A 22,500-nucleotide genomic window follows, 5' to 3' on the forward strand; every position below is an offset into this window, starting at 1 on the left:
AACCTTCCAAATACCTCAAAACTACACAAGATATCTACTTTTACGTCTATTTATCTGCTGTCCAACTCTCTTACGCAAGGGTTAATACGTACTCTTTCATCTCTTTCTGACGACTTTCTTATCAAGCTTAATCTGTGCTGTCCAACTTCCTAATGCAAAAGTTAATACGAATCTAAACCCTTTCATCCCTTTCTAGCAGGTCTCAATAACAGACTCTATTCAATAACCGACTCTCTGTGCTGTCCAACTTCCTAATGCAAAAGTTAATACGAATCTAAACCCTTTCATCCCTTTCTAGCAGGCCACAATAATCGACTCTATTCAAGCTTATTCCTGTGCTGTCCAACTTCCTAATGCAAGAGTTTATACGTATCTTAATTCTTTCACCTCTTTCCAGCAGGCCTCATTAAACGACTTTCTTTCCAAGCTCAAGTTGTGCTGTTCAACTTCCTAATGCAAGGATCAATACGAATCTAAACTCTTTCATCCCTTTCTAGCAGGCCTCAATAACCGACTCCATTCAAGTTTATTCCTATGACGTCCAACTTCCTAATACAAGAATTACTAATACGTATCTTAACTTTACAAGAATTACTAATACGTATCTTAACTTTACAAGAATTACTAATACGTATCTTAACTTTACAAGAATTACAAATACGTATCTTAACTTTACAAGAATTACAAATACGTATCTTAACTTTACAAGAATTACAAATACGTATCTTAACTTTACAAGAATTACAAATACGTATCTTAACTTTACAAGAATTACAAATACGTATCTTAACTTTACAAGAATTACTAATACGTATCTTAACTTTACAAGAATTACAAATACGTATCTTAACTTTACAAGAATTACAAATACGTATCTTAACTTTTTCACATGTTTCTCTAGCGGGTCTGAATAAACAATTTTCTTCAAAGCCAAATTGTGCTGTCCGACTTCCTAATACAAGAGTTAAGCAGTTGATATACTCTTTCATCTCGTTGCCTTGTTAACTTTAGAAATACTCGCTACTCAACTATCTACTCAAGTTTTTCCTATGCTGTCCAACTTTCTGAAGCAAGAATTAACCAGCATATCCATCCCTTTCACTGGTAAATTATTCTTGCGCTGTCCAACATTCTAATGCAGAAGTCAGTCACCATCTTCACTCTTTCATCTTTCTCACTGACAAATCATTCTTATGCTGTCCAAGTTCCTAACGCAAGAGTCAGTCAGCATCTTCAATCTTTCACCTCCCAGAAAAGTAGACAATTATTAGCTTAAAACAGGTAAGGAACGAGACCCACTAATTAGTTTACACAGGTGACACAGAGGACAGGTGAGTTGTGGCTAATTAGAAACAGGTTATATCGTGGGCAGGTGTGTGATGGCCTTACCTGAGATGAAAGAGCAGGAGATGGAGGAGGTGGAGGAGGTGGTGAGGGCTGGAGAGGGTTCGACGCCCCCACCACATCGGAAGAGCTGCCATCTCTCACGACACGCCTGGGAAAGAGAGAAAAAATAAATGAGAACTCACGAAGAGGAAAGAAAATCATTAAAAAAAGATGGGAAAGTGAGAAAATTATCGTGAAATGGTTGGAAAAGTGTAATTATGAAAAGTGTAAGAGCTGGAATGATTGAAAATATATAATCGTGAAATGGATGGAAAAGTAAAATTATGAAAACTGAAAATGACGAATAGGAAGGAAAATCACAAAAAATATATGGGAAAGCGAGAAAAAGATCGTGAAATGGTTGGAAAAGTGAAGTTATGAAAAGTGTAAAAGATGAAATGACAAAATATATAATCGTGAAATGTTTAGAAAAGTAAAAATTATGAAAACTGTAAAAATGACGAAGAGGAAAGAAAATCATAAAAAAATAGATGAAAAAGTAAGAAAATAATCGTGAAATGGTTTGGATGTTATGAAAAGAGTTAAAGATGAAATGAAACAAAATACGAATGAGGAAGAGAGAGAAATAGGAAAAAAACATGAACCAGACTATAAAGGAAAAAATGAAACAGAGAAAAGGAAAAGAAATAATAAAAGATGGAAGAGTGAAAATAAAAAGAAAACCACTAAAAAGGAAACTACACTGAATACATAAATAGAGAGAAAAAAGCACATATGAAAGAAACAATTGTACAAAGAGAAAAAAATAATTAACAAAGGTATAAATATGAAAGACAAAATAATCATTGAAGGTGAGAAAGTAAAATAATAAAAAAAATATATAAAACGAAACGATAATAAATACAAGTGAGGAAGACAAAAAAAATATTAGTACAGAAAACTTTGGAATAAGGAAGAGAAGAGGAAGAAAATAATTGACAAGGATACGATAAAAAAAAAAAGAATAATAACCGTAATAAACCACAGAGAAACGAAGGAAGATAAATTATTAACCAGAAAAAAAGAGAAGAATGGAAGTAGAAGTAGAAAAAAAAAGGAAAGACAGTAATATAGACAAATGAAGAGCAATAAGCGAATGGGAGAGAGAGAGAAAAAAAACGAGAAAAGAAACATGTTAAGAGAAAGAAAAATAAGGAGTAAAACAAATAAAAATACACAGCTAACAATACGAGAAACAGAATAATATAAATAAAGAAATAGGAAAAAGAGGAGAATTGGAGTATGAAATATGAACTGGAGTGAGAAAAGAAAATTAGGGTAAGAAAAATATGGAAAAATATAATGACCCAGAGAAAATAGAGAAGAATGGAAGTAGAAGTGAACAAAAAAAGGAATAACCGTAGAAAAAAAATGAAGAAAAATAAGCGAATGGGAGAGAGAGAAAAAACGAGAATGGAAATATGTGAAGAGGAAATTATAGAAAAAAAAAACTACCCAACTGAGGAGCAAACAAATGAAAAAAAGAAAAGAAAAAAATATATCAATCAGCGAATGAAAAAAAGAAACTCGAGGCAAGAAAAGATAAAAAAAAGACTAAAAAACAATAAACTTTGGATGAGAGCGAAATAAAACGAAGGAAAAAAAAAGAGAAAAGAGAAAACATCAAGTGAAAATAACAGAAACAATAAAAACGGAGGAATAAAATGAAAAAAAAATAATAATAATACGAAAAATCATAAAGAAAAGAAATAAGAAAGGAAAATAAAGAAAATGCTATAGAATTGAGGTAAAAGAAAAGAACTGGGGTGGGATAGTCCATGAGCCAGGGTCGAGGTCGGTACCAAATTCCCATGCTGTGTTTTGTACAGAGAGATGCCCAAAGTTGATGAAATGGCATGATAGCGATCTGTAACAGGCATCTTTTTGGTAGGCATCACCCTTTAACCCCTTGACCGCGGATTTCCTACAAGAAGACATCACCAAGCTACAGGAATGGAACAAAAAGTGGCTGCTACAATTCAATGAAGAAAATTGTAAAGCCATGCAAATTAGGAGGGGAAATTCAGCATACCGATACCACATGGGAAACACGCCACTATCCACCACAGAGGCAGAGAAAGACCTGGGACTCGATGTTACCAGGCTACCAGTGAAGGGATATCCAGTATACCAATACCACATGGGAAACACGCCACTATCCACCACAGAGGCAGAGAAAGACCTAGGACTCGATGTTACCAGGCTACCAGTGAAGGCCAAATCCGTGCCAGTCGCAGCGGACGGGTTAAACATAGCGGAGGGATGAAAGTTTGAGGTCTGATTTTTCCTTGTACTAGACGGGAAATCTATTATAACTTTGTAACCAATCAAGTTATCACAACACATTTCCTCGTAAAATGTTGCTGCTGAGTTTCTCTACACGTTGGAATATAACAGTTTGCCTTAGTTATGCAAGTGTTTCACAGGAAGGATAAGTGTTAAGAAATTCACGATGTTCTTCATTTCAGAAAACATTTGATTATATATGTTTTATTATTCAAGAATGACAAATCTCATCCTTAACACTATAAATATAAAGAAAAGATGCAGGCATGGAATTATAATGGTTTATTAATGAATATTCTCTGATTGTGTTCTTTACAGCAAACGGAAAAAAAGTCTTAAAAATCAATAATACCCGTAATTGTTCCAAGTGTATATTTTCTAAGTTTATTTTCTGAAATCATGAATAAACTGGAATAAAACTTAATTGAACTAGTTTACATGACACTTTATGATATATACATTCCCGCATTGTATTTTCTACAACAAACAAAAAAATCATTATTGTTATTATACCTATAGTCTGTTAACGGAGCCTGTTCATCACGCGCCTAGGCAGCGTTTGTTACGGCTCCTGTGATTGGCTGCACCCCTCCCTCACTCACATGTCCGCCGTGACGCTAAACAATTGTGTTTTCTTCGTCATAGCTCGTCTCTTATTCACGACAGACCACTTTAGTTGGTACCGTTGGACTCAGCTAAACTCAGTTATGTTTATCTAAACTCGATAAAATAAAACATAAAGGAAATGTGATGAGTTGAAGTCACAAGACAGCTCCGAAATGTTTATAACACGGTTTACTTATCATCGCTTTTCTCAGCAGTCTTTGAACCAGGATTGAAATAAATAATTTCATCTCATAGAGCAAAGTCTCCTGAACGCTATGGTGCGATCAGATTATAGATAAAACGTGACATGAGCATAACACAGAACGGTTTCTAAGGATGTGTACAGCGACGACGCATGACTGCCCGCTGCCTGGCCGCCGGTCGGCCGCCGCTTGGGGTGAATTAGGCTATTTTTCGTCTCTTTATTTCCTTCCCTGCATTCATCGTCAACAAACGAAACCCTATTATCCAATAAAAAAATATACCATGATGAGCAAACACACACACACACACACACACCCACACACACACACACACAAATATATCTCTATATATATATATATATATATATATATATATATATATATATATATATATATATATATATATATATATATATATATATATATATATATATATATATATATATATATATATATATATATATATATATATATATATATATATATATATATATATATATATATATATATATATATATATATATATATATATATATATATATATATATATATATATATATATATATATATATATATATATATGTGTGTGTGTGTGTGTGTGTGTGTGTTTGGTGTGTGCACTCATCAGTATTTTTTTATATTGTAGTTGGGATAATGCATAAGGGTTTTCGTTTGTTGACGATGAATGCAGCGAAAGAAGTGCTTTTCTTATTCCAATTTACAACTAAGTAATCTGTTCTTCGTTCCTTATATTTTCCAGTCATTTCTTTTTATTAACATCAATGCCTGGCTTTTTTGAGAATTTCTTATTGCAATATATAACCAACAAATCTATTCTTCGTTCCTTATATTTTCCAGGTATTTCTTTTTATTAACTTGTATGCTTGTCTTTTTTGTGCTTTTCTTATTCCAATCTATAATTAACTAATCTATTCTTCGTTCCTTATATTTTCCAGGTATTTCTTTTTATTAACTTGTATGCTTGTCTTTTTTGTGCTTTTCTTATTCCAATCTATAACTAACTAATCTATTCTGCGTTCCTTATTCTTCGATTTACTTCTTTTCATTAACTTCTATGCTTGTCTTTTTGGTGCTGTTCTTATTCCAATATATTACTAACTAATCTATTTTTCTTTCCTTATATTTTCTAGTTATTTCTTTTCATTAACTTGTATGCTTGTATTTTTGGTACTTTTCTAATTCCAGTCTATAACTAACTAATCTATCCTTTGTTCCTTTTATTTTCTAGTTATTTCTTTTATTAACTTGTATGCTCGTCTGTTTGGTGTTTTTTCTTATTCCAATTTATAACTAACTAATCTATTCTTCTTTCCATATTTTTCTATTTACTTCTCTTCATTAACTTCTATGCTCGTCTTTTCAATACTTTCCTTATTCCAATCTATAACTAACTAATCTATCCTTCGTTCCTTATTTTCGAGGTATTTCTTTTATTAACTTCTTTGTCTGTCTTTTTTAGTGCTTTTCTTATTCCAATCTATAACTAAATAATCTATTTTTCTTTTCTTATATTTTTCTAGTTATTTTTTTATTAACTTCTATGCTCGTCTTTTTGGTGCTTCTCTTACTCCAATCTATAACTAACTCATCTATTCTTTCCTTATTTTTCCAGATATTTCTTTTCATTAATTCGTATGCCCGTCTTTTGGGGTACTTTTCTTATTCCAATCAATAACTAACTAATGTATTCTTTCCTTATATTTTCTAGTTATTTCTTTTCATTAACTTCTATGCTCGTCTTTTGGGGTCCTTTTCTTATTCCAATCAATAACTAACTAATCTATTCCTTGTTCTTTATTTTCTAGTTATTTCTTTTCAATAACTTCTATGCCTGTCTTTTTTTGGTACTTTTCTTATTCCAATCTATAACTAACTAATCTATTTTTCTCTATATATATTTTCTAGTTATTTCTTTTCAATAACTTCAATGAATGTCTTTTTTGGTACTTTTCTTATTCCAATCTATAACTAACTAATTTATTTTTCTTTCTCTATATTCTCTAGTTATTTCTTTTCATTAACTTTTATGCTTGTCTTTTTTAATTCTTTCCTTATTCCAGTCTATCCTTCGTTCCATATGTTTCTAGTTCTTTCTTTTCATTAACTTGTATGCTTGTCTTTTTTAGTGTTTTCCTATTTCAGTTTATAACTAACTAATCTATTATTCGTTCCATATTTTCGAGGTATTTATTTTATCAACTTCTATGCCTCTCTTTTTTAGTGCTTTTCTTATTCAAATATATGACTAAGTTATCTATTATTCTTTCCTTATTTTTCTAGTTATTTCTTTTTATTAACTTCTACGCTTATCTTTTTTGGTACTTTTCTTATTTCAATCTATAACTAACTAATCTATTTTTTTCCTTATATTTTTCTAGTTATTTCTTTTTATAAACTTCTATGCTTGTCTTTTTGGTGCTTCTCTTATTCCAATCTATAACTAACTAATCTATTCTTTCCTTTTTTATTCAGATATTTCTTTTTAGTAATTCGTATGCTTATCTTTTCGGTACTTTTCTTATTCCAATCAATAACTAACTAATCTATTCTTTTCTTATATTTCCTAGTTATTTCTTTTCATTAACTTCTATGCTCGTCTTTTTGTGTTCTTTTCTTATTCCAATTTATAACTAATCTATTCCTTGTTCCTTAAATTTTCTAGCTATTTATTTTTATTAACTTCTATGTCTGTCTTTTTTGGTGCTTTTCTTTTTCCAATTTATAACTAACTAATCTATTTTTTTCCTATTTTTTTCTATATACTTCTTTTCATTAACATCTATGCTCGTTTTTTAGTACTTTCCTTATTCCAATCTATAACTAACTAATCTATTCTTCGTTCCTTATTTTTCTAGTTATTTTTTTATTAACCTCTATGCTCGTCTTTTTGGTTCTTTTCTTATTCCAAATTATATCTAACTAATCTATTTTTCTTTCCTTATTTTTCCAGATATTACTTTTTATTAACTTGTATGCAAGTCTTTTTTGGTGCTTTTCTTATTCCAATTTATAACAAACCAATCTATTCTTCTTTCCATATTTTTCTATTTACTTCTTTTCATTAAGTTCTATGCTCGTCTTTTTGGTACTTTTCTTTATTCCAGTCTATAACTAACTAATCTATTCTTCGTTCCTTATTTTCTAGATATTTCTTTTATTAACCTCTGTGCTCGTCTTTTTAGTGCTTTTCTTATTCCAGTCAATAACTAACTAATCTATTCTTTCCTTATTTTTCTAGTTATTTCTTTTCATTAACTTCTATGCTTGTCTCCTTGGCTTCTTTTCTTATTCCAATTTATAACTGATTAATCTATTCCTCTTTCCTTATATTTTCTAGCTATTTCTTTTTATTAACTTGTATGCTTGTCTCTTTTGGTGCTTTTCTTATTCTAATTTATAACTAACTAAGCTATCCTTCTTTCCATATTTTTTCTATATACTTCTTTTCATTAACTTCTATGCCTGTCTTTTTAGTACCTTCCTTATTCCAATCTATAACTAAGAAATCTATCCGGCGTTCCTTTTATTTTCTAGTTATTTATTTTATTAACCTTTTTTTATCCCAATCTATAACTAACTAATCTATTCTTCGTTCTTTATATTTTTGGTTATTTCTTTTCATTAGCCCCTATGCTTGCCCTTTCGGTTATTTTCTTATTCCAATCTACAACTAACTAATCTATTCTTTCCTTACTTTTTCAGGTATTTCTTTACATTAACTTCTATGCTCGTATTTTTGGTACTTTTCTTGTTCCAATTTATAACTAAGTAATTTATTCCTCGTTCCTTATATTTTCTAGTCATTTCTTTTTATTAGCTTGTATGCTGTCTTTTTTGTGCTGTTCTTATTGCAATCTATAACTAACTAATCTATTCTGCGTTCCTTATTTTTCCAGGTATTTCTTTTTATAAACTTATATGCCCGTCTTTTTTGGTTATTTTCTTATTCCAATTTATAACTAACTAATCTATTTTTCTTTCATTATTTTTCAAGGTATTTCTTTTTATTAACTTGTACCCTTGTCTTTTTGGTACTTTTCTTATTCCAATCTATAATCTAACTAATCTATTTTTCTTTCCTTATATTTTCTAGTTATTTCTTTTCATTAACTTCTATGCTAGTCTTTTTGGTACTTTTCTTATTTCAAGCTATTACTAACTAATCTATTCTTTTTTCATTATATTTTTCTAGCTATTTCTTTTTATTAATTTCTATGCTTGTCTTATTCCAATCTATACCTAACTAATCTATTCTTCGTTCCTTATTTTTCTAGTTATTTCTTTTTATTAACTTCTATGCTCGTCTTTTTGGTGCTGTTCTTATTCCAATATATAACTAAATAACGATATTTTTTCCCCTTCATTTCTTTCATTAACTTCTATGTTCGTCTTTTGGTACTTTTCTAATTCCAATCTATAACTAAGTAATCTATTCCTTGTTCATTATATTTCTAGTTATTTCTTTTATTAACCTCTGTGCTCGTCTTTTTTATGCTTTTCTTATTCCAATTTATAACTAACTAATCATTTACTCGTTCCTTATATTTTCTAGTTATTTCTTTTCATCAACTTTTATGCCTGTCTTTTTTAGTCTATAAGTAACTAATCTATTTTTCTTTCCTTATATTTTCTAGTTATTTCTTTTTATTAACTTCTGTGCTCAACTTTTTGGTACTTTTCTTATTCCGATTTATAACTAAGTAATCTATTCTTTCCTTGTTTTTCCAGTTATTTCTTTTTATTAACTTGTGTGCTCAACTTTTTGGTACTTTTCTTATTCCGATTTATAACTAACTAATCTATTCTTTCCTTGTTTTTCCAGTTATTTCTTTTTATTAACCTTTATGCTTGTCTTTTTGGTGCTTTCCTTATTCCAATTCATAACTAACTAAATTATTCTTTCCTTATTTTTCCAGGTATTTCTTTTTATTATTTCTATGCTCGTCTTTTTCGTGCTTTTCTTATTCCAATTTATAACTAACTCATCTATTCTTCCCTTATTTTTCCAGGTATTTCTTTTCATTAACTTCTATTCCTATCTTTTTAGTATTTTTCTTATTCCAATTTATAACTAAGTAATCTATTCTTCGTTCCTTATATTTTCAAGTAATTTTTTTTATTAACTTGTATGCCTGTATTTTTTGGTGATGTTCTTATTGCAATCTATAACTAACTAATCTATTCTTCGTTCCTTATATTTTCCAGGTATTTCTTTTTATTAACTTGTATACTGTTTTTTTTTTGTGCTTTTCTTATTCCAATCTATAACTAACTAATCTATTCTGCGTTCTTTATTTTTCTAGTTTTTTTTATTAACTTCTATGCCTGTTTTTTTAGTGCATTTCATTTTCCAATTTATAACTAACTAATCAATTTTTCTTTTCTTGTATTTACTAGTTATTTCTTTTAATTAACTTCTATGCTTTCCTTTTTTGGTGCTTTTTTTATTCCAATTTATAAGTAACTAATCTATTCTTCTTTCCATATTTTTCTATTTACTTCTTTTTATCAACTTCTATGCTCGTCTTTTTTGGTACTTTTCTTATTACAATCTATAAGTAACTAATCTATTTTTCTTTCCTTATATTTTTCTAGTTATTTCTTTTTATTAACTTGTATGCTTGTCTTTTTTGGTTCTTTTCTTATTCCAATCTATAACTAACTAATCTATCCTTCGTTCCTTATTTTTCTAGTTATTTCTTTTCATTAGCTTATATGCTTGTCTTTTTAGTGTTTTTTTATTCCAATTTATAAGTAACTAATCTATCCTTCGTTCCCTATTTTCGAGGTATTTCTTTTATTAACTTATATGCTTGTCTTTTTTGGTTCTTTGCTTATTCCAATCTATAAATAATTAATCTATTTTTTGCTCCTTATTTTTATCTATTTGCTTCTTTTTATTATTTTGTATGCTTGACTTTTTGGGTTCTTTTCTGGTTTATAACTAACTAATTATCTCTCTCATTATTTTATTCTTTCCAGATTCTTTTTATTATTTCTGTGCCTGCATTTTTTTTTTGTACTTTTCTTATTCCACTTATAATTAACTAGTCTATTCATCGTTCTTTATAGTTTATAGTCATCTCTTTTTATTACCTTGTATGCTTGTCTTTTTGGTGCTTTTCTTATTCCAATCTATAACTAACTAATCTATTCTTCCCTTATTTTTCCAGGTATTTCTTTTCATTAACTTCTATGCTTGTCTTTTTGGTACTTTTCTTATTCCAATTTATAACTAACTAATCTATTCATCGTTCCTTATATTTTCCAGTCATCTCTTTTTATTAACTTCATTTTATTAACTCTAAAAAGAAATAGCTAGATAATATAAAGAACGAGGAATAGATTAGTTAGTTATGAATTGGAATAAGAAAACAACCCAAAAAGACGAGCATGGAAGTTAATAAAAAGAAATAACTAGATCATATAAGGAAAGAATAGATTAGTTAGTTATAGATTGAAAATAAAGAAAAGTACCAAAAAAGACAAGCATAGAAGGTAATGAAAAGAAATACAAACAAAAATAAGGAATGAATAGATTAGTTAATTATACATTGGAATAATAAAAATACCAAAAAGACAAGCATAGAAATTAATAAAAAGAAATAACTAGAAAAATAAGGAACGAAGGATGGATTAGTTAGTTATAGATTGGAATAAGAAAAGAACCAAAAAAGACAAGCATAGAAGTTAATGAAAGAAATAACTGGAAAATATCAGGAACGAAGAATAGATTAGTTAGTTATAAATTGGAATAAGAAAAGCACTAAAAAGAGGAGCACAGAGGTTAATAAAAGAAATAACTAGAAAAATAAGAAACGGAAAATAAATTAGTTAGTTACAGGTTGGAATAAAGAAAAGTACAAAAAAGACGAACATATAAGTTAATGAAAAGAAGTAAATATAAAAATATGTAAAGAAGAATATATTAGTTAGTTATGAATTGGAATAATAAAAGCACCAAAAAAGACAAGCATACAAGTTAAGAAAAAGAAATAGCTAGAAAATAAAAGGAACGAAGAATAGATTAGTTAGTTATAGATTGGAATAAGAAAAGCACAAAAAAGACAAGCATACAAGTTAATAAAAAGAAATAGCTAGAAAATATAAGGAAGGAGGAATAGATTAGTTAGTTATAAACTGAAATAAGAAAATTACCAAAAAGACAGGCATAGAAGTTAATGAATAGAAATAACTAGATAATATAAGGATAGAAAAATAGATTAGTTAGTAATAGATTGGAATAAGAAAAGTACCAAAAAGACAGGCATAGATGTTAATGAAAAGAAATAACAAGAAAAATAATGGAATAATGGATAAGTTAGATATAGATTGAAATAAAAACAGCACCAAAAAGCACACAAGTTAATAAAAGAAAAAATAAATAAATAAGGAACGAAAAATAGATTAGTTATTTATAAATTGGAATAAGAAAAGTACCAAAAAAGACAGGCATAGAAGTTAATGAAAAGAAATAACTAGAAAAATATGGAAAGAATACATTAGTTTGTTATACATTGGAATAAAAGTACCAAAAAACGAGCAAACAAGTTAATAAAAAGAAATATCTTTAAAAATAAGGGAAGAATAGATTTTTTAGTTATAGATTGGAATAAGAAAAGCACCAAAAAGACAAGCAAAGAAGTTAATAAAAAGAAATAAGAAGAAAAATAAGGAACGAAGAAAAGATTAGATTAGTTAGTAATAAATGGGCGACAAAGAAGAAACATAATTAATAAAAGAAATAAGAAAAGAACCAAAAGAGGAGCATATGTTAATAAAAAGAAATAACTAGAAAAATATTTCCTTATTTTATAATTATTTCTCTTATTAACTTGTATGCTTGTCTTTTTTAGTGCTTTTCTTATTACAATTTATAATCTAACTAATCTATTCTTCTATCCTTATTTTTCCAGGTATTTATTTTTATTAACTTATATGCTCCTCCTTTTTGGTACTTTTCTTGTTCCAATCTATAACTAACTAATCTATTCTTCGTTCCTTATATTTTCTAGTCATTTCTTTTTTATTAATTTGTGTGCTTGTCTTTTTGGTGCTGTTCTTATTCCAATCTATTACTAACTAATCTATTTTTCGTTCCTTATTTTTCTAGTTATTTATTTTTATTAACTTGTATGCTTGTCTTTTTATGTGCTTTTCTTATTCCAATTTATAACTAATTAATCCATTATTCTTTCCATATTTTTCTACTTACTTCTTTTCATTAACTTATATGCTCGTCTTTTTGGTATTTTCCTTATTCCAATCTATAACTAATTATTCTATTCTTCGTTCCTTATTTTCTAGTTAATTCTTTATTGACCTCTGTGCTCGTCTTTTTAGTGCTTTTCTTATTCCAATCTATAAATGACTAATTTATTCTTCGTTCCTTATTTTTCTAGTTATTTCTTATTATTTGTATGCTTGTCTTTTAGTGATTTTCTTATTCCAATCTATAACTAACTAATCTATTCTTCTTTCCTTATTTTTGAGGTACTTTTATTATTCTATGCCTGTCTTTTTAATGCTTTTCTTATTCCAATTTATAACTAATCAATTCATTCTTCTTTTATATTTTCTAGCTATTTATTTTTATTAACTTCTATGCTTGTCATTTTGGTTCTTGACTCATCTATAATCCACTGTAACTAACTAATCTATTCGTTCCTTATTTTAGTTATTTCTTTTATTAATTTCATGCTTGTCTTTTGGTGCTTTTCTTATTCCAATCTATAACTAACTAATCTAGTCTTTCCTTATATTTTCTAGTTATTTCTTTATTAACTTCTATGCTGTCTTTTTTGGTCTTTCTTATTCAATTTATAACTAATCAATCTATTCTTTCCCTTATATTTCTTTTACAAATTGATGCTTGTCTTTTGGTGCTTTTTATTCAATTTACTTATGCTTGTCTTTTATTTGGTTTTTCTTTTTCATTCTATAACTAATCTATTCTTTTACATTTTTCATTTTCTTTTATGCTTTGTTCTTTTTAACTTCATGCCTGTCTTTAACAATGTTTTTTCTTATTCAATTTATAACCAACTAATCTATTTTGTTCCTTTTTCATTGCATTTCTTTTATTAACTGTATGCTCGTCTTTTTTTTTTCTTATCATCTATAACCAACTAATCTATTTTCTGCCCTTATATTTCTATTTATTTGTTTTATTAACTTATGTTTGTTTTTTGGTTCTTTCTTTATTCAGTTTATAACTAACTAATCTATTCCTTCCTTATTTTTCCAGGTATTTCTTTTTATTATTTCTATGTGCTTTTCTCATTCTAATTTATAACTAACTAATCTATTCTTCCCTTATTTCTCCAGGTATTTCTTTTCAATAACTTCTATGCCTGTCTTATTGGTGCTCTTCTTATTCCAATCTATATTGGAATAAGAAAAGCACTAAAAAAGACAAGCATACAAGTTAATAAAAAGAAATGACAAAGAAAATATAGGAAACGAAGAATAGATTAGTTACTTATTAATTGAAATAAGTAGAGCACTAAAAAAGACAAGCATACAAGTTAATGAAAAGAAATAACTAGAAAAATATGGGACGAAGGATACATTAGTTAGTTATAGATTGAAAAAAGAAAAGAACCAAAAAAGACAAGTACAGTTAATTAATGAAAAGAAATAAAGAACGAGGAGTAGATTAGTTAGTTATAAATTGGAATAAGAAAAGAACCCTAAAAGGCGAAGATAGAAGTTAATGAAAGGAAATACCTGGGTAAATAAGGAAAGAATAAATTAATTAGTTATAAATTGAAATAAGAAAAGCACTAAAGAAGGCAAGCATACAAGTTAATAAAAAGAAATAACTAGAAAAATAAGGAGCGAAGGATAGATTAGTTAGTTATAGATTGGAATTAAAAAAGTACCAAAAAAGACAAGCATGAAAGTTAATAAAAAGAAATAACTAGAAAAATAAGGAACGAAGAATAGATTAGTTAGTTATAGATTGGAATAAGAAAAGAACCAAAAAAGACAAGCATACAGGTCAATAAAAAAGAAATTAGAAGAAAAATAAGGAACGCAGAATATATTAGTTAGTTATAGATTGGAATAAGAAAAGCACAAAAAAGACAGCATACAAGTTAATAAAAAGAAATACCTGGAAAATATAAGGAACGAAGAATAGATTAGTTAGTTATAGTCTGGGATAAGAGAAGCACCAAAAAGACAAGCATACAAGTTAATAAAAGAAATAACTAGAAAATATAAGGAACGAAGGATAGATTACTTAGTTATAGATTGGAAAAAGAAAAGTACCAAAAAAGGCGAGCATATAAATTAATAAAAAGAAATACCTGGGAAAATAAGGAAAGAAGAATAGATTAGTTAGTTATAAGTTGGAATAAGAAAAGCACTAAAAAAGACAGGCATAGAAGTTAATAAAAAGAAATAAGAAGAAAAATAAGGAACGCAGAATAGATTAGTTAGTTATAGATAGGAATAAGAAAAGAACCAAAAAGACAAGCATAGAAGTTAATTAAAAGAAATAACTAGAAAATATAAGGAAAGAAAAATAGATTAGTTAGTTATAAATTTGAATAAGAAAAGTACCTAAAAGACGAGCATAGAAGTTAATGAAAAGAAATAAGAAGAAAAACAAGGAACGAAGATTAGAGTAGTTAGTTATAAATTAGAATAAGAAAAGAACCAAAAAAACGAGCACAGAGGTTTATAAAAGATATATATAGAAAAATAAGGAAAGAATAAAATCGTTAGTTATAGATTGGATTAAAAAAGGAACCAAAAAAGACAAGCATGCAGTATAATAAAAAGAAGTAAATAGAACAAATAAGAAGCAAAAAAATATATTAGTTAGTTATAAATTGGAATAAGAAAATCACCAAAAAGACGAGCATATAAGTTAGTAAAAGAAATAACTAGAAAATAAAAGGAACGAAGGATAGATTAGTTAGTTATAGATTGGCAAAAGAAAAGCACTAAAAAAGACAAGCTTACAAGTTAATGAAAAGAAAAAACTGAGAAATATAAAGAACGAAGAATAGATTAGTTAGTTATAGACTGGAATAAGAAAGGCACCAAAAAGAAGAGCATAGAAGTTAATGAAAAGAAATGACTAGAAAATATAAGGAACAAAGAATAGATTAGTTATGTATAAATGGGAATAAGAAAAGTACCAAAAAAGACAGGCATAGAAGTTAATAAAAATATATAACTAGAAACATAAAGAACGAAGAATTGATTGGTTACTTATAAATTGGAATAAGAAAAGCACTAGAAAGACAAGCATACAGGTTATAAAAAAAAGTCAATAGAAAAATAATGAAAGAATAGATTAGTTAGTTATAAATTGCAATAAGAAAAGAACCAAAAAAGACAAGCATACATGTTAATAAAAAGAAATACCTGGAAAAATAAGGAAAGAATAGATTAGTTAGTTATAGATTGGCATATGAAAAATACCGAAAAGACGAGTACACAAGTTAATAAAAAGAAATAACTAGAAAAATAAGGAAGGAAAAATAGATTAGTTAGTTATAGATTGGAATAAGAACAGCACAAAAAAGACAGACATAGAAGTTAATAAAAATAAATAAGAAGAAATATAAGGAACGCAGAATAGATTAGTTAGTTATAGATTGGAATAAGAAAAGCACAAAAAAGACGAACATACGAATTAATAAAAAGAAATATCTGGAAAAATAAGGAAAGAATAGATCAGTTATTTATAGATTGGAATTGAAAAAAGCACAAAAAAAAGACAAGCATACAAGTTAGTGAAAAGAAATAAATAGAAAAATAAGGAACGAAGAATAAATTAATTATTTATAGATTGCAATAAGAACAGCACCAAAAAGACAGGCATATAAGTTAATAAAAAGAAATGATTAGAAAATATAAGGAACGAAAAATAGATTAGTTAGTTATAGGTTGGAATAAGAAAAGTACCAAAAAAGACAAGCATATAAGTTAATAAAAGAAATATCTCGAAAATAAGGAACGAAGAATACATTAGTTACTTATAAATTGGAATAAGAAAAGCACTAAAAAAGACAAGCATACAAGTTAATGAAAAGAAATAACTAGAAAAATAAGGAACGAAGGATAGATTAGTTAGTTATAGATTGGAATAAGAAAAGAACCAAAAAAGACAAGCATAAAAGTTAATGAAAAGAAATAACTAGAAAATATAAGGAAAGAAAAATAGATTGGAATAAGAAAAGTATCATAAAGACAAGCATAAAAGTTAATGAAAAGAAATAACTAGAAAATATAAAGAAAGAAAAATAGATTAGTTACGTATAGATTGGAATAAGAAAAGCACCAAAAATGACAAGCAATCAAGTTAATAAAAAGAAATAGCTAGAAAATATAAGGAACGAAGAATAGATTAGTTAGTTATAAATTGGAATCAGAAAAGAGCCCAAAAATCTAGCATAGAAGTTAATGAAAAGAAATAACTAGAAAATATAAGGAAAGAATAGATTAGTTAGTTATCGACTGGAATAAGAAAAGTACCCAAAAGACGAGCATACGAATTAATAAGGAGAAATATCTGGAAAAATAAGTAAAGAATAGATTATTTATTTATAGATTGGAATAAGAAAAAGCAACAAAATAGACAAGCATACAAGTTAATGAAAAGAAATAACTAGAAAATATAGGGAAAGAAAAAGATTAGTTACTTATAAATTGGAATAAGAAAAGCACCAAAAAGACAAGCATACAAATTAATAAAAAGAAATGACTAGAAAATATAAGGAACGAAGAATAGATTAGTTAGTTATAAATTGGAATAACATAAGTACCAAAAAGACAAGCATAGAGATTAATGAAAAGAAATATCTCGAAAAATAAGGAAAGAATAGATTAGTTAGTTATAGACTGGAGTAAGAAAAAAAATAATTGACGTACGAAAATAAATATGAAAAAAACAGAAGAATAAAATGACAAACAGTAAACTTGGAAGAGAATAAAATAAAACAAAGGAAAAGAAGGAAAATAAAATGACACAGAATAATTGAGGTAAAAGAAAACGAATTGGGGTTGAGAGAAAAAAGATTGACGTACGAAAATAAACATAAAAATTAAATAAATAAAATAATAAACCGTAAACTTGGAAGAGTATAATAAAACTAAGGAGGAGGTAATAACGATAATTGGGGGAGCTTAGAGAAAAATTAGGCTGTGAAATAAATCTTCGCTCTTTCATTCCTTCTCTCTCTCTCTCTCTCTCCGGAGGACGAAGCGATTATGAAGCGATAGAAAGATGAAGAAAAATATGAAGAGGAGATTTGACATTAGTATAAAATAAAAAAGATGAAAATAGATGAAGAAAGGGATGAAAAAAAATAGAATATAGGAAGGTAAAGACAAAGAGGGAGAAATTGTTTGAGATTAGTATAAAGACAAGAAAAAAAATGAAAATGGAAAGAGAAAGGAATGAAAAAAAAGAATATATAGGAAGATGATGAGTAATAGGAAGAAGTTATTTGCGATTAATATAGAAAATGGCAAAAAAAGATGGAAGATTTGACATCAGTATAAAAAGGACGGGAAAGAGATGAAAACAGATAGAGAAAGGGATAAAAAAATTAGTGTATAGGAAGATGATGAAAAATAGAAAGAAGTTATTTGCGATTAATATAGAAAATGGCAAAAAAAAGATAGAAGATTTGACATTAGTATAAAAAGGACGGGAAAGAGATGAAAACAGATAGAGAAAGGGATAAAAAAAATTAGTGTATAGGAAGATGATGAAAAATAGGAAGAAGTTATTTGCGATTAATATAGAAAATGGCAAAAAAAAAGATAGAAGATTTGACATTTGAATAAAAAGGAAGGGATAAAAAGATGAAAATATATAGAGAAAGATATGAAAAAAATTTGAATATACGAAGATGATGAGAAATAGGAAGAAGTTATTTGCGATTAATATAGAAAATGGCAAAAAAAAGATAGAAGATTTGACATTAGAATAAAAAGGACGGGATAAAAAGATGAAAATATATAGAGAAAGATATGAAAAAAATTTGAATATACGAAGATGATGAGAAATAGGAAGAAGTTATTTGCGATTAATATAGAAAATGGCAAAAAAAAAGATAGAAGATTTGACATTAGAATAAAAAGGAAGGGATAAAAAGATGAAAATATATAGAGAAAGGGATGAAAAAATTTGAATATACGAAGATGATGAGAAATAGGAAGAAGTTATTTGCGATTAATATAGAAAATGGCAAAAAATAAAGATGGAAGATTTGACATTAGAATAAAAAGGAAGGGATAAAAAGATGAAAATATATAGAGAAAGATATGAAAAATTTTGAATATACGAAGATGATGAGAAACAGGAAGAAGTTATTTGCGATTAATATAGAAAATGGCAAAAAAAAGATAGAAGATTTGACATTAGAATAAAAAGGACGGGATAAAAAGATGAAAATATATAGAGAAAGGGATGAAAAAAAATAGAATACAGAAAGATGATGAGAAATAGGATGAAGTTATTTGCGATTAGTGTAAAAAATTAAAATGGAAAGAGAAAGGAATGAAAAAAAAAGAATATAAAGAAAGAAAATAAGAAATGGGAAGAAGAAAAGATGAAAGTGGAAAGAGAAAGGAATGAAAAAAAGAATATAAAGAAAGAAAATAAGAAATGGGAAGAAAAAAAGATGAAAGTGGAAAGAGAAAGCAATGAAAAAAAAGAAAATAAAGAAAGAAAATAAGAAATGGGAAGAAAAAAAATGAAAGTGGAAAGAGAAAGGAATGAAAAAAAGAATATAAAGAAAGAAAATAAGAAATGGGAAGAAAAAAAATGAAAGTGAAAAGAGAAAGGAATGAAAAAAAAGAATATAAAGAAAGAAAATAAGAAATGGGAAGAAAAAAAAGATGAAAGTGGAAAGAGAAAGGAATGAAAAAAAAGAATATAAAGAAAGAAAATAAGAAATGGGAAGAAAAAAAATGAAAGTGGAAAGAAAAATGAATGAAAAAATGAATACAAAGAAAGAAAATAAGAAATGGGAAGAAAAAAAAATGAAAGTGGAAAGAAAAAGGAATGAAAAAAAGAATACAAAGAAAGAAAATAAGAAATGGGAAGAAAAAAAAATGAAAGTGGAAAGAAAAATGAATGAAAAAATGAATACAAAGAAAGAAAATAAGAAATGGGAAGAAAAAAAAATTAAAGTGGAAAGAAAAAGGTATGAAAAAATATATATAGAAAGAAGATAAAAAAATAGAAAGAAGTTATTTGCGATTAATATAGAAAATGGCAAGAAAAAAATAATGAAAATAACATAATAACAATAAGATGAAAAATTATGAGAATATACAAGAAAATACATATAACAAAAAAACAGATGAAACAAATAACACAAAAAAAACACGAAATTAACATGAAATACAAAAAAGAAGAACGAGAAAAAAACTGAATAAGATAAAAACACCACGGGAAAGAGATGAAAATAGATGAAGAAAGGAATGAAAAAAAATAGAATACAGGAAGATGAAGAGAAACAGGAAGAAATTATTTATTAAAAAGACAACAAGAAAAAAAGATGCAAATAAATAAAGAAAGAGAAAAAAAACATGAGAACATACAAAAAAAAATACAAATAAGAAAAAAAACAGATGAAACAAATAACACACAAAAAAAACACGAAATTAACATGAAATACAAAAAAGAAGAACCAAAAATAAATGAATAGAATAAAAACACCACACGGCTCCACAAACACTCCCTCATCTGTGTGTGTGTATTGCAAATGACGTAATAATGATATGAGTCGAGTTCTATTTCCCGAGGGAGAGAAAAAGGAAAGACTGGAAACTATTATCATTCGGGAAGACAAAACGAGGGAAGGAAAAAAAGGTTGTAAATACGACTGAGAGAGAGAGATAGAGAGAGAGAGAGAGAGAGAGAGCGAGAGAGAGAGAGAGAGAGAGAGAGAGAGAGAGAGAGAGAGAGAGAGAGAGAGAGAGAGAGAGAACAGAAGGAAAGGAGAATGAGATAGAGAATGGAAAAGAAGGAAAGGGGAAAGGAGAGGAGAGGTAAAAAAAGGATGTGTGAGAGAGAGAGAGAGAGAGAGAGAGAGAGAGAGAGAGAGAGAGAGAGAGAGAGAGAGAGAGAGAGAGAGAGAGAGAGAGAGAGAGAGAGAGAGAGAGAGAGAGAGAGAGAGAGAGAGAGAGAGAGAGAGAGAGAGAGAGAGAGAGAGAGAGAGAGAGAGAGAAAAAAAAAATACAAACAGACAGAGAAATTAAAGATATTGAATAAGTGGAAAAAGAAAGATGAAAAGATCGAGATAAAGAAAGAAAGGAAAAGAAAAAAGAAGAACAGAGAATGAAAAAAATGAATGAAGAAATGAAAGAAAATATGAAAGAAAACGAAAACGAGAGAGAGAGAGAGAGAGAGAGAGAGAGAGAGAGAGAGAGAGAGAGAGAGAGAGAGAGAGAGAGAGAGAGAGAGAGAGAGAGAGAGAGAGTAATAAAAGTTGCGGTTGATGACAAGAAATAATATTAATGTGCCTCGGTCGTACACTGACGTTGTTGTTTTTGTCTTTGCTTTTTTATTTATTTTTTTTACTCCTGTCACGAAAAATAAATAAAAAAAGAAGATAATTAATGTAGTGGAGTGGAAGGCAAAGCTTGAATAAGTAACTGGAGATAGAGAAAGAGGAATGAATGAGGTAGAGAAAGAGGAATGAATGAGATAGAGAAAGTGGATGAGATAGAGAAAGATGAATGAATGAGATAGAGAAAGTGGATGAGATTGAGAAAGAGGAATGAATGAGATAGAGAAAGTGGATGAGATAGAGAAAGAGGAATGAATGAGATAGAGAAAGTGGATGAGATAGAGAAAGAAAGAGAATGAGATAGAGAAAGAGGTATGAATGAGACAGAGAAAGAGGAATGAATGACATAGAGAAAGTGGATGACAAAGAGAATGAGATAGAGAGAGAGAGAGAGAGAGAGAGAGAGAGAGAGAGAGAGAGAGAGAGAGAGAGAGAGAGAGAGAGAGAGAGAGAGAGAGAGAGAGAGAGAGAGAGAGAGAGAGAGAGAGAGCAAAGAATGAGAGAAAACAACGGAGAGAGAAAAGAAGATGGAGAGAAATGAAAGTATAGGGAAAAGAAGATATAAAAAAGGAAGAAGAAAAGAAGGTAGGAGAGAAGAGAAAGAGAGAAAAGTGGAGAAATGAAAACAGAGAAGGGAAAAAAAAGTGAGAATATACATTAAAAGTGGAGAAAAAAAATAGAAAAAAATATGAAGAGCAAAAAATAGAAAACAAAAAGAATGAAGAGAAAAGAATAAGAGAAAACTGGAAAAATTAAGACACTGGAGAAAGAAAACAGGAGGAAAGAATAAAAGAAAATAACAAAGAGAAAAGAAGATGGAGAGAAATGAAAGATATAGGGAAAAGAAGAAAAGAGACCAAAAAGGAAGAAGAAAAGAACGTAGAAGAAAAGAAAACAACGGAAAAGTGAAGAAATTAAAACTGAGAAGAGAAAAATAGTGAGAAGTAAATTAGAAGTGGAGAAAAAATAGAGAAAAATATGAGGAGTAGAAAATAGAAAACAAAAATAAAGAAAAAAAAGGAAGTGTGGAGAAATGAAAACACTGGAGAAAGAAAACAGTGAAAAGATACATTAAAAAAGCGGAAAAAATTAATAGAAAAAATATGAGAAGAAACTAGAAAACAGAAAAAGGAATGAAGAGAAAAGAAAGAGTGTGGAGAAATTAAAACACTGAAAAATTTAAACAGTGAAAAGATAAATTAAAAAAGCGGAGAAAATTAATAGAAAGAAAATATGAAGAGTAGAAAATGGAAGAGAAAACAAACAATAGTGAAGAGAAAAAGAAAGAGTGAGGAAAAAAGAAGAAAAAGAAGAGCAAAGAAAAGTGTAAAGAAAATACTGAAGAGAGAAAAAGAAAGATACATAAAAAGATACATAGAAAGATACATTGGAGAGGAAAAGAGAAGAAAACACAGGAAAAGAGAAGAAAATTGTGAATAGAAAAACAAAAC

The 22,500-nt window shown here is 28.1% G+C and overlaps 1 protein-coding gene across 1 annotated transcript in view; it reads right to left on the minus strand.

The window, feature by feature from the left end:
• The window catches only part of LOC126990511 (glycine receptor subunit alpha-4-like), a 142,530-nt gene that overhangs the window by 75,394 nt on the left and 44,636 nt on the right, over positions 1-22,500 (minus strand). The window contains exon 2 of the mRNA XM_050849109.1: positions 1,390-1,495. Coding sequence (XP_050705066.1) covers positions 1,390-1,481 — 92 coding nt within the window. The 5' untranslated portion in view covers positions 1,482-1,495. The remainder of the gene's footprint in view (positions 1-1,389; positions 1,496-22,500) is intronic.

The sequence above is a fragment of the Eriocheir sinensis genome, unplaced genomic scaffold (assembly GCF_024679095.1).
Source record: "Eriocheir sinensis breed Jianghai 21 unplaced genomic scaffold, ASM2467909v1 Scaffold17, whole genome shotgun sequence".
Taxonomy (NCBI): Eukaryota; Metazoa; Arthropoda; class Malacostraca; order Decapoda; family Varunidae; genus Eriocheir; species Eriocheir sinensis.